At 37.7% G+C, this 13,692-nt stretch overlaps 1 protein-coding gene across 1 annotated transcript in view; it reads left to right on the forward strand.

Annotated features, from left to right (window-relative positions):
* Positions 1 to 6,394, forward strand: part of LOC103803750 (UPF0505 protein C16orf62-like) — a gene marked incomplete at its 3' end in the record, with an annotated part of 27,395 nt that extends 21,001 nt beyond the window's left edge. The window contains 5 exon segments of the mRNA XM_009076360.1: positions 6 to 43; positions 2,366 to 2,429; positions 4,425 to 4,523; positions 5,301 to 5,378; positions 6,280 to 6,394. Coding sequence (XP_009074608.1) covers positions 6 to 43; positions 2,366 to 2,429; positions 4,425 to 4,523; positions 5,301 to 5,378; positions 6,280 to 6,394 — 394 coding nt within the window.
* Between the last annotated feature and the right edge of the window lie 7,298 nt (positions 6,395 to 13,692).

Consider the following 13,692-nt stretch of genomic DNA (forward strand, 5'->3'; position numbering starts at 1 on the left):
ATGCTCTTCTGCACATCTGTAAGACGATGCATGATTCTGTGAAGTAAGATTAACTTCTACTATTAACAGTCATTTATGCAAGGTTTGGCTGCCTGCTGTAGTTTCATGTTTCTGAGGCTGTTTGTTTCATGGTGGATTAAGACATGAATCCAATTAGCAGTGAGGGAAGAGCTGTGCAGTCAAGTGGCAGCACATACCATTTGCTCTTTAATTACTGCTGTATTTTGAATACTGAAGCAGAATTTTAAAAGGAAAGTAGCAATGGTTTTGTACAGTTTTCCAGTGAAGCATGATGAAATCCAATCTTCAAAATATTTTTGAGGGTGAAGCCAATGTAATCTTTGAGTTACAGTGAATGATAAACCATTTTTGAGATTCAATTGAATATGTAGCTACTAAAGCACAGATTGCCATACTCAATTATATCTTTTTTTGGGCCATTATATTTAGCTATTACAAAAGAGTGTGAAATCTTTAAAAGTGCACCTGGAAGATCTCTAGGAACTTGAGCAGGAGAGCTTAGAGTGGAGGAAAAGCTCTTGAAGCATTTCTGTCTTTCCTCTAAATCCTCCTGTTCTTTTTTCCCCTTGACTTTGAGCTTGTTAGGGATCTCAGTGTCCTGGTGCACACTCACTGTTTGAATAGCAGTTGTGCAGTGTGGAAAACAGTTGTGGTTTGAGGTAACTTGCAAAAATCACACCAAAATCCGTGTCTGTGATTAAAAACAGAGTCAGAATCACAATGCTGTAAGTTTTAACTCTCAGGAGCAAGAATCTCTTTTTTTTTTTTTTTCCCTTCTGGTTTGGGTGGAATTGTAAGGGCACAGTTTCTTTTGGCACTCTGAGCCCAGAGCCTCTTAGTATGGCACATGCTGTAACGGAACTTCCAATTTTCTCAGCCTTGATAGGCCATGAATGCAAGATTTATTGCCAATAAGGAAGTCAGATTTGGCAAGTACTTCCAATTTATACCAGCTAGAGTGCTTTATTTTGGGTTCAAGCACCTAATTTGGCTATATGTTGCCCTAAAAGCCATTTCAGTCTTTAAATAGAACAATATATTGTACTTAGACCAGCTTATTAAAAAAATAAAGCTGTTTATGACAATCCACATTAGGTGCTTCCTCTGACATTTTGCCAAAACAATTTGATAGTTTACTGGGATCTTTAAAATCCCTTAAATCAGCAGTTTTTAGCTGGACTAAGATGGTGCACATCATTAGCTTGGTTCTGTTGGGAAATCAGCAGTTCTGGATATTTTAAAGTAACTCTTGGATCTGTTTTTACATCCTGGCTGAGGAAACTCTCACCCTGTTGTGTGGGGCTCACTGCCCCCGTGGCAGCTGTCGGAGGGTAACAACCTTTGGGTTGGGAGGGGTCTGATGCACAATTGAACTGGAAACCTATAACTGACCCAGAGATCTCATTACAACCCTTCTGAGCCTTTCAAAGCCCATCAGTTGGCTCTGCTGATTGGCAATGCACTAATGAGCTAATCATGCTGAGGTTTTCTTTCCTCCTTTACCGAATTTGTATAATAAAACTATTGTTCTCTTCCCATCTGGTGTCTGAGTTGGAAATTGGTAACTGATATGCTAAAGGTCAAAGCTGGAGCTAAGGATATAATAGTAAGAGGATTAAATTGTATTACTTCATTGTAATTTAACTTTTTATTCATCCATTTTCAATGAAACAGGTTTGACTTAGTGGGTTTTCATGTGATGTAAATTTGTTTCAAATCAGATTTTGGGCTGTTGCTATAGAACAGGTATCTGTGATAATCTGGAAAAGAAACTCCTTTTTACATATCAGTTCTTACTAAAACATCAAAAAAGCAGCATTCTAGCCAGGGGATGTTAATTAGTTTTCATATGGTGATGCAAGGTTACTTAAAATCCAAAAAACCCCAAACAGAACAAATCAAAACCCAAACAAAGCAATAAATGAAAGTTTTTTTTCTAAAATAAATGCACTATTACATATACTATTTATATTGTATTTTAAAAGCTTTTCCCCTTAAACAGGCTAACTTTCTTCTAAGAATACATTTACTAATTTCTTCAGGTTTTTAACTCAAATTCTCATGTTGCAGCACAAGACTGAAGTCATTTGTTTGCTACAGTAAAGAAGATTAGCTTAGGTTCCTTTTCCTCATGCCAAAATCTGAGTTTCTGTAGAATCTAAAGACACTCTTAGCAATTTTTGCTTTAAATAAAAAAATCTGGAATTTAGTTTGGTGCATCCTTGACTTTGTAACATTCATACTAAAATGAGTTTTATAGCTAGTGTTGTATAAAAAACACTTGAGCCTTTATAGGTAAGATGAGCAATATTCTAACGTTTACCATGTAAATTTTCTCTTCTAGTGCCCTGACACTTGAGGATGAGAAAAGGATGTTAGCAGCTTTGATAAATGGATTCATCAAAATGGTGAGTGCCAATTGTGTGCAACTGTTGGGTGCACCTTATAGCTGAGATTTTCACAGGGTGCCCATGAGGAACAGGTGCTTGTGTGGCTGAGTCAGACTGTGAGTCTCACTTGCCTGAGACCACTGAGAACCCAAACCAGCACATTTTAGTGCCCCAAGCATTGCACGTGTTGAAGGAAATGCCACGCAGTGTTGAAGCTGACATATGAAAGTTTAAAGTGCACATGTTGTTTATTTAGTCATATTTTTGCCACTTGTGTAAATCTCCTGTAAAACATTGTCAGTATTTAAAAGTTAAACAGCAGTTGAAGACTTGCTTGTTACAGCATCAGAAAGGTCACTGATGGGTGTGACTGAAGTGCCACTTCCCAGCTCCTAATGGAGCCCATACCAGCTCTAAGAAACACAAAATAAATATAACTTGTATGTTATTCTGATCTCTGTTTCTCACAATTTGAAAATAAGACAATTTGTATTATTACATTAGTAGTCCCACAAGAACTCTGGGTGTTTTGTCTTGAAATCAGTTTTTAATCCTTCCCTTTCTCTTATCCCAATAAAATCTTTTGTTCTCTGCTGGTTTTGAGATCTTAGGTTGTTCATGGAGACTTTCTCAAGCTTATTTTATTCTCTAACCACACACTCTCAGTGCTTGGTTTTCCTTTCACATAGGGCTGACAGGCTCTATCTCTACTCATCCTCTTCATTCTTTGCTGCAAGTCTATAAATTTACTCTAGATGGTTACTTTTTCTTCAGCTGTAATAATTTGCTAATTAATATTTTTCATATAGTTTTGCTTGATTAAGCTTTATATGCAGTATAATATTGTACAATTTCCTTCAGGAGGATTTCTCACATCGAATAAGATTTGATGTGCCTTGATAGTCTTAGTTTAGGAGGAAAAAAATCCCATAGCAGCAAAATGACTGGTTAGGAATTTTAAAGCAGCACACATTAAGATGTGGAGGGAAAAGCATCCTTGCAGTCAGTCTTTTTTGTGGAAAATTTTATATTTTTAGAGAAGTTTTCCTGAACCTGAACTTGAGACTCAGCAGTTGCACAAAAAGAGGGAAGCAGAAGACAGTTGTCTGTAATGTGAGGAGCAATCCTTTGTTTTCTGGAGCAGTTTGTTTGATCTTTCACTGTACGGATTAAATGTAAATTTTATTCTAGTTTTGTAAGAAAAAAAATCTTTTGCATATGACTTGAGAAATAATAAATAATGCAATCTTTACTTCTAGTAGAAAAAAATTCCAATAGCATGCAATAACGTGGACTGCCTGGAGACGTTTCTCATGCTCAGCTTTTAATTGACAGCTGAGACACTGCAGCTGACAGCACTTGGGTGTTTTTCAATCCAGAGGGGTGGAAGTAGGGTGTTCTCACACAAGGGCTGTGTTTTGACTTCTTTCCTGCCAGAATGCAAGGTTGCAGGCTTTTGCCACACTGTAGAAGCATATATTTGTTAGCCAAACTCTAGGAAAACCTGCTTTTCTTACTGGTTAATCTCCTTAGGAAAAATACTGTGTTCTCTTGGAGACCCATTATCAGCCAGAAATTACAGGAATCACAACACAGATTCACGGCTCAGTTTCTGTTTTTCTAGGTGTTTTTGCTTTGCTTTGGAAGTGTGATTAAAACCAAGCCTTTGTCCTTCTTCCATAAAGAATCTGCTAGTTTTGAAAACACTTCACAAACCTAGGATTTAGATTTTGTTTTCTTGATAAGTACTTGACCTGTGAAGTAGGAGATAATTTGGAGTATAGACAGAAAAAAAACAATAAAACCTCCTGTTTCCCTGAAGGTCAAAGTATTGCAGATGCTTCAAAGGACAGAGATTCTCCAGGTGCTATTTTGTTGTTAATGGTGGTTTTTTTCCAATCAATATATGGAGATTTTGACTTTTGAATATTTGTGGTTTATCCTGTGCAGTTTTATATTTCTTGAAGGTAATGGCCTACAATGGTAAAATCTAGGGAGTTTTGTCTTTTGCAGGTTTCATTTGGCCGTGACTTTGAACAGCAGCTAAGTTTCTATGTTGAAGCCAGGTCAATGTTTTGCAATCTGGAGCCTGTTTTAGTCCAGCTGATTCATGTAAGCTACAGTTTATCTACATTTTCTTAATAAGTGAGGATATATTTGCAGTTCTCCCATTCCTTCCTCAGATTATTGGTCTATGACAAAGTAAGTATTTTTATCAGATGCTTGTAAAATAAATTTTGCTGTCATCTCTCTTTTTATCGCTCTAAACACTCTGAAGTTCTTGCCAGGCATGCATGGTATCCTTGCAGCAAAGAAAACTGGGTATCTTGCAAGAGATTTCATGTCTAATAAAAGAAATGGCACTTTTGTGTATTCAGAATTTGGGTTCTCTCTTCTGTAATCCTCCATCTAGGAGAGATTAGACTGTGTCTGGCTGCAGATACAGGCAGAGTCCTGATGGGATTGGGAGGGTTAATCTCTTTTCTGTATTGAGTCACAGGTGAGCATTAGCTGCATCTGATTCCTTTGCAACATGCAATCTCTTAGGTCCTTTTATTATTTTGGGTTGTTTTTTTCATCAGTGTTTTGGCTAGAACTCATGACTATTATGCTAGGAAGGAGGTGACAGCATAATAGCTGAAAAGCAAAGGATCAGCTAAAGGCTTGAATAAATCTACAAGTTTATCTTCACAAGCCTTCAGAGTCATATTGGCTTTAAGGAAGAGTCACTAAAGTCTCCAAGTACAAGCTAAATAGTACAGTGAGGGCACACTGTGTCAGAGTTCCTTTTGACACTGGCTGTCTCTAATTGCATGCAGTACAACATGCACTTTGTTATTTGCCACTGTGCATTTTTCTTAATGATTTGCTTTTGGTTTTTATGTGTAGTCTGTGAACCAACTGGCAATGGAAACAAGAAAGGTGATGAAAGGAAATCATTCCAGAAAGACTGCTGCATTTGTCAGGGTAGGTCTGACTAATGAACTTTGAACCTGTCTTCTTTGCAGCTAATCCTTTCTGCTACCAGCTATGTTTATAATTTTTGCAAACCCAGAATGTTAGTATTTTTTTACACTATTTGTAGTCTCATCTTCTTTTGTTGCCATAGATCTTTAGGCTCTCCAGCCAAATGCTGCCCTTTAAGAAGAAAAGACCCAAACCATTTAATAGCAGTGTTATGTTGAAAAAGAGCTGCAAGCCTGACTCCCTCTCCAAAGGAAGGTTCACTGGAGAGGTGTTTGTGTGAATTCTAGAAAGCTCAGCCTTCCAGATTATATTTGAAATAAAATACCCAATTCCTATGTAACTCAATTACAGAGAGAATGGGAGATGGGGTAAAAAATATATGCAAACTTCTGTCTCATAATATCAGTGTTGATATGCTGAAATCAGGATTTGAATTTCAAATCAGGCTCTGCTTTTGGCTTTAGTGCCTCCAAGTCTCTGCAGACATGGCCAGATGTGCTCTGAACTGTGCACAGGCTCTGCAAGTTGCTTGTGTCTCTCTTTTCTAACCTGAAACGTAGCAACCAAGACATCCCCATGTGTTGGGAAGCTGTTTGCACATGCTGCTGTTAATGAATGGGCTTTTGTTGATGGCACCTGTGTGTGGTGTCCTGAGTCAGAGAGTAAGTTTGGAGCTAATCCACTAATAATAACAAGAATAAATATAATTTTTTTTTAATTATTGAAATACTAATTAGAAGTGTAAAGGTGCGGATTTTGGGTTCCACGTAATATTTGCTTTTTATTGCAGGTCTTTCCCAAAATACAGATTTTGATTCCTAATTGTGCATAAAATCAGTAAGGATTGCTATAACTCTGACATAAGAATTTTAATCAGATTCATTTGGTTTATTTGCTTTAGGCTTGTGTTGCCTTCTGCTTCATTACAATTCCATCTCTGAGCAGTATCTTCACACGTCTTAATCTGTATCTACACTCTGGACAAGTTGCTCTGGCAAATCAGTGCCTTTCACAAGGTAAGGCACGAATTTGTCTACTTAAAGGTTCTCTTATATCAGAAATATTTCTAGCTGTGAATAATAACTTGGTGGAAATCATAAGTCATATGTATATTTATGATGTCATTAAAATACAGCCCTGTTTCACTCACTGTTACACTAAAAACTTGTCATATTAGAGCAGCTCTTCAATTCTAACACAAATACTGTGATCTCAATAAGCAAGACAGTTGACTGTGGTTGACAATAGTCCTGGCTAGGAGTTAGGTTGTCCTAAGTTACTTAGGAATTATGGAAAGCATGGAATGTTTTTCTCCTGCATAATTATGCACTCTAATCACAAGTTGCGTGCTTTATTGTAACTGTGGAAAAAGAAATTAGTTCATCTGTGTAGTAGTTCACAGGCTGACAAAATCCTGCAAACGTGCTTTATCGTAACTGTTGAAAAAGAAATTAGTTCATCTGTGTATTAGTTCACAGGCTGACAAAATCCTGCAATGAGCTGGAAGAGAATTAAAACTTAGGTCAGTGACAGCAGAAACTTGCTATCAAAGCACATGGGTGGTAAATGCTTAGCCAAGAAAATATTCCACTTTATCAGAGTGAAACAATGGAGCAATACAAGGTCATATGAAGACTGAAAAATGTATTTTCCTCTTTTGATCTGAGTTATAGATTGAACCAGGGCCTGAGCACAGTTTTCAGCCATGCTGTTAGTTCAGTGTTAAATAATTGGACCTTCTGAAAAAAAGTGATTTGGGGAGTAAAATGGGAGCTATTCTGGCACCAGAATGAGCATTAAGTCTGTATCACCATTTAATATGATCTTCTCCTGTTCATACCACAAATGGAAGACAGTTACCTATTCCAAAAGTCTTTCCTTGCAGTATCTTTCTTTTTCTTTTCCCAGTGATTCATTCTACTTTGTTTTGCAGTTTCAATCCTGACTTTTAAAGTCTGCTCTCCACTGGTAAATGCTTTTCCCTTACATCTCTTCAGTGGAGCTGTGAGAGTAACAAATTGGATTACTTTGCAACATGTTTTGTTGTGGCTAATTATTCTTTGTGTTAGCTCTGTGCTTCTTCACCAGAGCTTGTTTTCCAAGCTCTGCATTTACCAGCAAGTTCCAGCTGCACAAACAAGCTGACTTAGGATGCTGATTAAGACTTTTTAGTGCACAGTGACTGTTGTATTTCTTTGTTTTGAGTCTGATGTTGCCCATATAGCAAAGCAGAGGGATTTAGAGTAAAGCTGGCTGTTGTGTCCAAGTATGTTGTGCAAATAAAAGATCTGCAAAGTCTGTTGTTGTGCAATTAGTATTGTGCAGTTTCTTTGTACATAACAGAGTTTACAAAAAATGGACTCGCTTTTTCTTCCTGTGGTGTTTTGTTTCATTGACCAAATTACCTTATCCTGTGTATCAATTTTGGTTATTGTTGCTGTGTTGCTTTTGTTGGAAACAAATCCAAAGTAGTTTTTCTGTAATATCTAGTCTTTGAGGATTATTCCCTGCCCATGTAGGGACCCACTCTGTGATTTAATAATATTTCCATTTATAAACTGCTTTTCTATTATTTTTGTGATCCAAGTCTTCTCTGAGTGAGACTCCTGGGACCCACCAACTGCCCAGACTTTTCAGTGAGAGAGTTTGTGTGCACAGCTGTTGTTTGACACGTGAACACAGTGCACTCACTGAACAATGAACAGGATCCCCATCCTGAAATCTGTTAAGGTGGCAGGTATATGCAAAGTACTGTGAAAGTACTCAGTCTCTAAACTGCATGTTTATTAAACACAGTCTTATGAATTTTAGACCCACAAGCTAGAGAGGAGCGTTTGATCCATCTCAGCTTTTGTTAAAATGGAGCACGTGCAAAACTCTGGTAACTCCATTTACCAAAGTTTTATTGTTACTCGCTTTTTTTGCTTCACTAGAACAGCTATTTTGGCTATAATTTGTATTCAGGGACATCACTTGCATGAGTAATTTAGCATGTGTTAACCAGTTAGGCACTGTCTTGGGACATTTTTTGTGAACTCTTTGCATATGTTGATGCACTGAAGTCAGATAATGTGTCCTTGAAAGTTACTTTTAACACGTTTAATTTGTGTCTCAACTGATTGCATTATGTGTGTGTAAGAAGTACTGATTAATTCCTAACTGCAAATTTAAATCCAGTCAGTTAACTCAGTTAACTGATGCCAATTAGACACTGATCTACTAAAACCAATGCAGCGTGAAGTGAAGATTTAAGACTGTGCAATTAATGATTGCATGAGGCCAGGAAGTGAAATTGTGCTTTGTCTGTAACCTTTATCTCATGCTGATTGGAATTAGCTTAATCTGTTTAAAATAGGGAGGAGAAATAAAACTGAAAGGTAATGTACCTGATCTGATCGCTCAGTCAGCAGTGGCACATGCACTGATGCCTGTGCATGCAGTTCCTCTCTAAAGATTCCAGCTGGTGTTTTTAGCAAGTTAAATCCTGGATTTTTCTTAATTTGAAGCTCCTCTGGGGAGTCCAGTGAGTTGAGTTTTCACTTAAACATAAAACAAAATTGAGTTCCACAACTTCTGTCAGCAATAGGAAGATTTCTCTAAATTGCCAACGTATCTAACTTGAAAAAGGAGTAAAATTACCTATTGGGGTAGATAAGGGGAATTGAAAAAAAATTGCTCTTTTATACAGAGGATGTGTAGGTCATAACAATGAATCAGGTTTACAAGTCTGAAGATTGCACTGATAAACTACCAACAACTGCAGAGCCACAGCTAATCTGCTTAGAACTGGAAGAGTTTGGGGTTTGCTTCATTCCCAGTCTCAAGGGGCAGCAGTAGTAGACCTAGTCCTAGTGTCTTGCTGTTCCCATTCCCTCTGTCAAATCAGAGCTTTGCCTGCTGGATTTGCCACACTATTCATCAAATCAACTGTTTGAACTCACCCAAATACTTCAGTATTAGAAAATTGTAATTGTAATTTTTCTTGGAATAGGTTTGCTTTAATACAATGAAATTGGGTCAGAAATGTGAATTTAGAGGCTCACGAAACTCCAGTATTCATACACTGATGGATGTCTGTCTGGATATGCTGTTCAGTATGTATTAAACATGACTAGTATCTCTTTTGTCTCCAGCTCCTGAGAGCTGCTTTAAATAAAATGAACTTGTGATTACATTTCAAATGTTGGAGGTGATTTTGTGCTGGATGCAAAGTTTGTACCTCTGGAGAGCCTATGAAGAGTCCACCTTCAAAAGGAGAGTGCTAGATTTTACAGAGATGAGCTTTTCACTCTGCCCCAACTGAGCCACAGACACTGCATGTGCCAGCACAGAACACTAAATTCTGATGGGTCACACTTTCTGTCCCAGGATGTGCTTGCACTAAATTGAGATTAAATGCTCCATTGTGTCACTCTCCTGGATTTCTGAGATCTAGGTCTGATTTTATTTAACTGCACACATTTCCTCCCCATGGAAATGCTACTTTTATCTGTCCAAGGACAGATCACAGGAGTGTTTAATTGTGGCTCACAGCATTCAGCAGTGGGTAGAGATGACGTAACTTTCTGGTAGTGTGTGTTGAGCAGCATTTTTGTTTCAAAGGCTGTGAAATCCTTACCTCTCTAAGTAACATGCTGAGTGAATAAGGTAATTCAGCTGATTCAGTGTGACTAATTTCACTGGGATATTGTCAAACATAAAGCTTTATAAAAGTGCAGAGTCTTTGTCCCCCAGATCAACTGATGCAGATCTTTGTTTTGTTTAGCAAATGAAGATTTTAATTCTGAAGTTTCCAGTGCTTAATGCACTTCTAGGTATTTGTTCTGTTCTCCAGTTCTAGCTGAAATACAGTTTCACTAGTAGATTGCAAAAGTAATTTCTTTTTCTGCTTCAGAAAATGTTACTTTACTATGAATGTTCCCTAAATATGACAGGCTTCAGCCATACTCTGGAGAAAGTATGGTATGGAATCTTTAATAAGACTAATAATGTTTTAGAGTATTTTCTCAGTAGCATTAGGTAACAATTTTTATTATTTCTTCTTGATCTCCTAAAATCTTTCTAGATCTGAAGAATATAAATAGAGAAAATTTGAGGTAAAGAATTCGAAGAAATAAGAACCTGAAGTGATTTTCTTAATTACAGATTTTGGGACTTCTTGGCTCACACTTCCCTGGTGAGATTGGTACATGCTGTCTCTGTTATCCTTCTAAATCCTGATTTCCTTGAAGGCAGCAAAGGAGCTTAGAGAAAAAAAAAAGACAAGTTGCTGTTTTCCTTACTGGTAATGCTAAATGTTGCTTTAATTAAACAGAATTATGACTTGTACTGTTACCTGGGATTTCTACAGCTGGAAACTTCTCCCATTCCCTGAGCTTTTTCTTGTTCCTCTCTTTATCCCAGCCAATAGCTTTTCCATATGATGTGAGAGAGGTGACATCTCTGTCTGTGTAAGTTTTTCAGACTAGTATATCAGTTTGTCAGTTCTTCAAGTCTGTCTAGCCCATGACCTGTTTTTGAAAGTGTCTAGCAGCATCTACTAAGGGAACCTCCAGGAAACAGTAATGTAGAATGATGCTTCATGGCTTTCAGCTGCAGGTGGTCTAAATACATCCTTCAAAAATCTCATGTATGGACACCATGGTATTTAATAAAATAGATGGACCGATCCTTAGGAATTTGATTTTTAGTAAAGATTTACCTTTTGGCCTTTGTAACTCCAAGTGTCAGCGAGTTCCACAGTTACCTGCTACTTGAAAATCTACTACTTGGGGGGTTATTTCTGTCTGGTTTCCAAATGTTAGCTGAGTCTCAATGCAGCTGAGCTGCTAGTGATACTGAGCAAACTTCAGTCATTCCTGATTCATTTTCTTCTTGCTGTCTATGAGATGATGGAGCTGGTAAGTTCCTGAAGAATTTGTGTCAGTGTAGTTTTTTCCAAGGAAACAGTTCCATGCCTTAGCACCTTTTAAATCTTTTTTTTCATTTTGGAATAGGAAGATCAGGATGGTATTCCAGGTGCAAATGCACAACAGCTATGTAAATGATACAATGGCACCTCAGTTTTCCATTGCTCTCCTAGTGATTCCTATAATTGCCTTCCCTTTTCAGCAGCTGTTTAGATGTAGTTTTCAAGAAACCATCTATAATGACTCCAACATCTTCCATGGGTGTAAATAGCTTATTTAGAGCCTCTCTTTCTATAGTTATAGCAGGGGCTGTTTCTTTCCCCACATGCCTTACTAATATTAGAGTTCATCTGCTGCTTTATTGCTGAGAATCATGAGATCCATCTGCAATGCTTTGCAGTCACGTTCCAGACTAGTCTGCAAACGTTGTCACCTCTCAGCTCAGCATAAGGACAAGTCTCTCTGCAAAACCTCAAGGAATGCAATAGTTGTTCACTGTGAAAACCTTTTATTCCCACTCCTTTCCCCATCCACCCAATCCTTTATGAAGTTATATATCCTCAGGGAGACTTTTCCTCCTTGTCTTTTGTCAGCTTGGTTGTTTTAAGAGCCTTTTGTGCAAGGGACATTGTTAATGTTTTTTAAAAATCTAATTATTTGTATTGACTGAGTCACTTAGAAACTTGGATGTTTCTTTGGAAAACTTGAGGGAGTTCTCAGGGATGATTTCTCTCTGCAAAAGTCATATTGACTCTTCAGCCTTGTATCATGTTTTTCCATGTGTCTGCTTGTTTGATTTTGGTTTTTTCACCCCATAATAACCAGGAGATACTACAGGATTTACCTAGAGCATTTATTATTTCAAAATTTCCAGTATTACTGACGGAGCTCTCCTTAGAGGCTGCTGCTGATACTTTACCTCACAGTCTCTAGGGATTACGTGGGATTCAGAGACACAGGCTGAAATTGGTGGCTGTTTTTCTGGGAGAGGGTGGTGATGGTTTGTGTGTTGCATTTACTGATGACAACTTAAGAATAAAATACCTTGTGTCCAGTGTTCTTGCTGCGTGATTTCCCTGTAGGAATCTTCCCTTCCACTTATGCCTTTGTATACCATTGGAAGTGCTAAAGCCTTGCTAACAAGCTATAATCAAGCTATTCCTAAAACTGGCTCTAGGAAGCTTCATCCACATAATTACCTTTTTTATCTGCAGCTAATTCTTAGTATGAAATAATATGAATTAGCATAGCACATTCCAGTTCACCAAGCAGCAGCACATTCATTTTCTAATTTCAACTTTGTTGCTTTAAATAATTCTTTGTAGTGTCTGGATTGGAAGAAATGTGTAGAGAATTTTAAGATGGAGAATAACATTCAAGGGAAAAACACATTTCAGTAATGTGGCAAAACTCTCACAGTGACCTCACCAATGTGAGGAGAACAGATGTTTGCAATACTTGGTCATCAAAACAGTAATGGATTAATTTATTTAATAGAAAAAAATAAGGCAACAGAAAACCCCACACTTGCTTCCCCTTAATGTTTTGCACTGCTGTACAAGACTTCATTACATTTCCAGCATCTGTCGGATGTGGAAGCAAAATCTGCAGAGTATTAAATTAGGTTTGACAGTGTTGTGAGACACAAAAGTGGTGTGGAATGCAGAAGGCTGTGTATAGTCCGTGATTTTGTCCTTTGGGTGGACTTAGCCTGGTGTAATTGTACCCATGACTAAAAATAGTTTGGGTAGGTATGTCAAACTCGCTCCCTTTTGCTCTTTGAAGGTGGACTTAAGGAACTTAATTGTTTTCCCATCTCTGATTTCTTTATTCCTTGGGGTTTTTTTTACCTGCCTGAAATTAGTGCAGTTTAATTTGCTATCTTAGATGCATCAACTACAGTGCAAACTGAATTTTTATATGTAGAGAGATTGATCTACAGGAATATATGGAGGGACATAGAGTTGTGTGTAGGTATAATTACATGTGTGTGTATGTGCCACCGTGAATATTGTCAACAGCAAAACATTCAACACCAATTTCACTTGCTTTTTCTTCCATGGGAGAGTATTTCTGGAACTGCTGACTTGGATATCCAAGACTGTTAGTTTCTGTAGCCTGAAGGTCAGCATGGATGCTCGGGGGAAAGATTTATAGGATTATGGTCAAGCAAAATGAAGGAGCTGCTGTGAAAGGATAAGTTTAGCGAAGCATGAAGTATGTTATGTTCGGAGCATTGCACAAGATATTAACAGCAGTCTGGGAAGGCTTTATCATGATGATTTGTTGTAAAGCTCAGGCTGCTCTCCCCTTATCTAACTGAACAGTGGTTCACTTTAGAAGCAGGAGCATATTTTAGGCAGATAAGAAAACAGCATCCTTCACCAGAAGAAGCCTTTATATAT

This window comes from Acanthisitta chloris, unplaced genomic scaffold (assembly GCF_000695815.1).
Source record: "Acanthisitta chloris isolate BGI_N310 unplaced genomic scaffold, ASM69581v1 scaffold9010, whole genome shotgun sequence".
NCBI lineage: Eukaryota > Metazoa > Chordata > Aves > Passeriformes > Acanthisittidae > Acanthisitta > Acanthisitta chloris.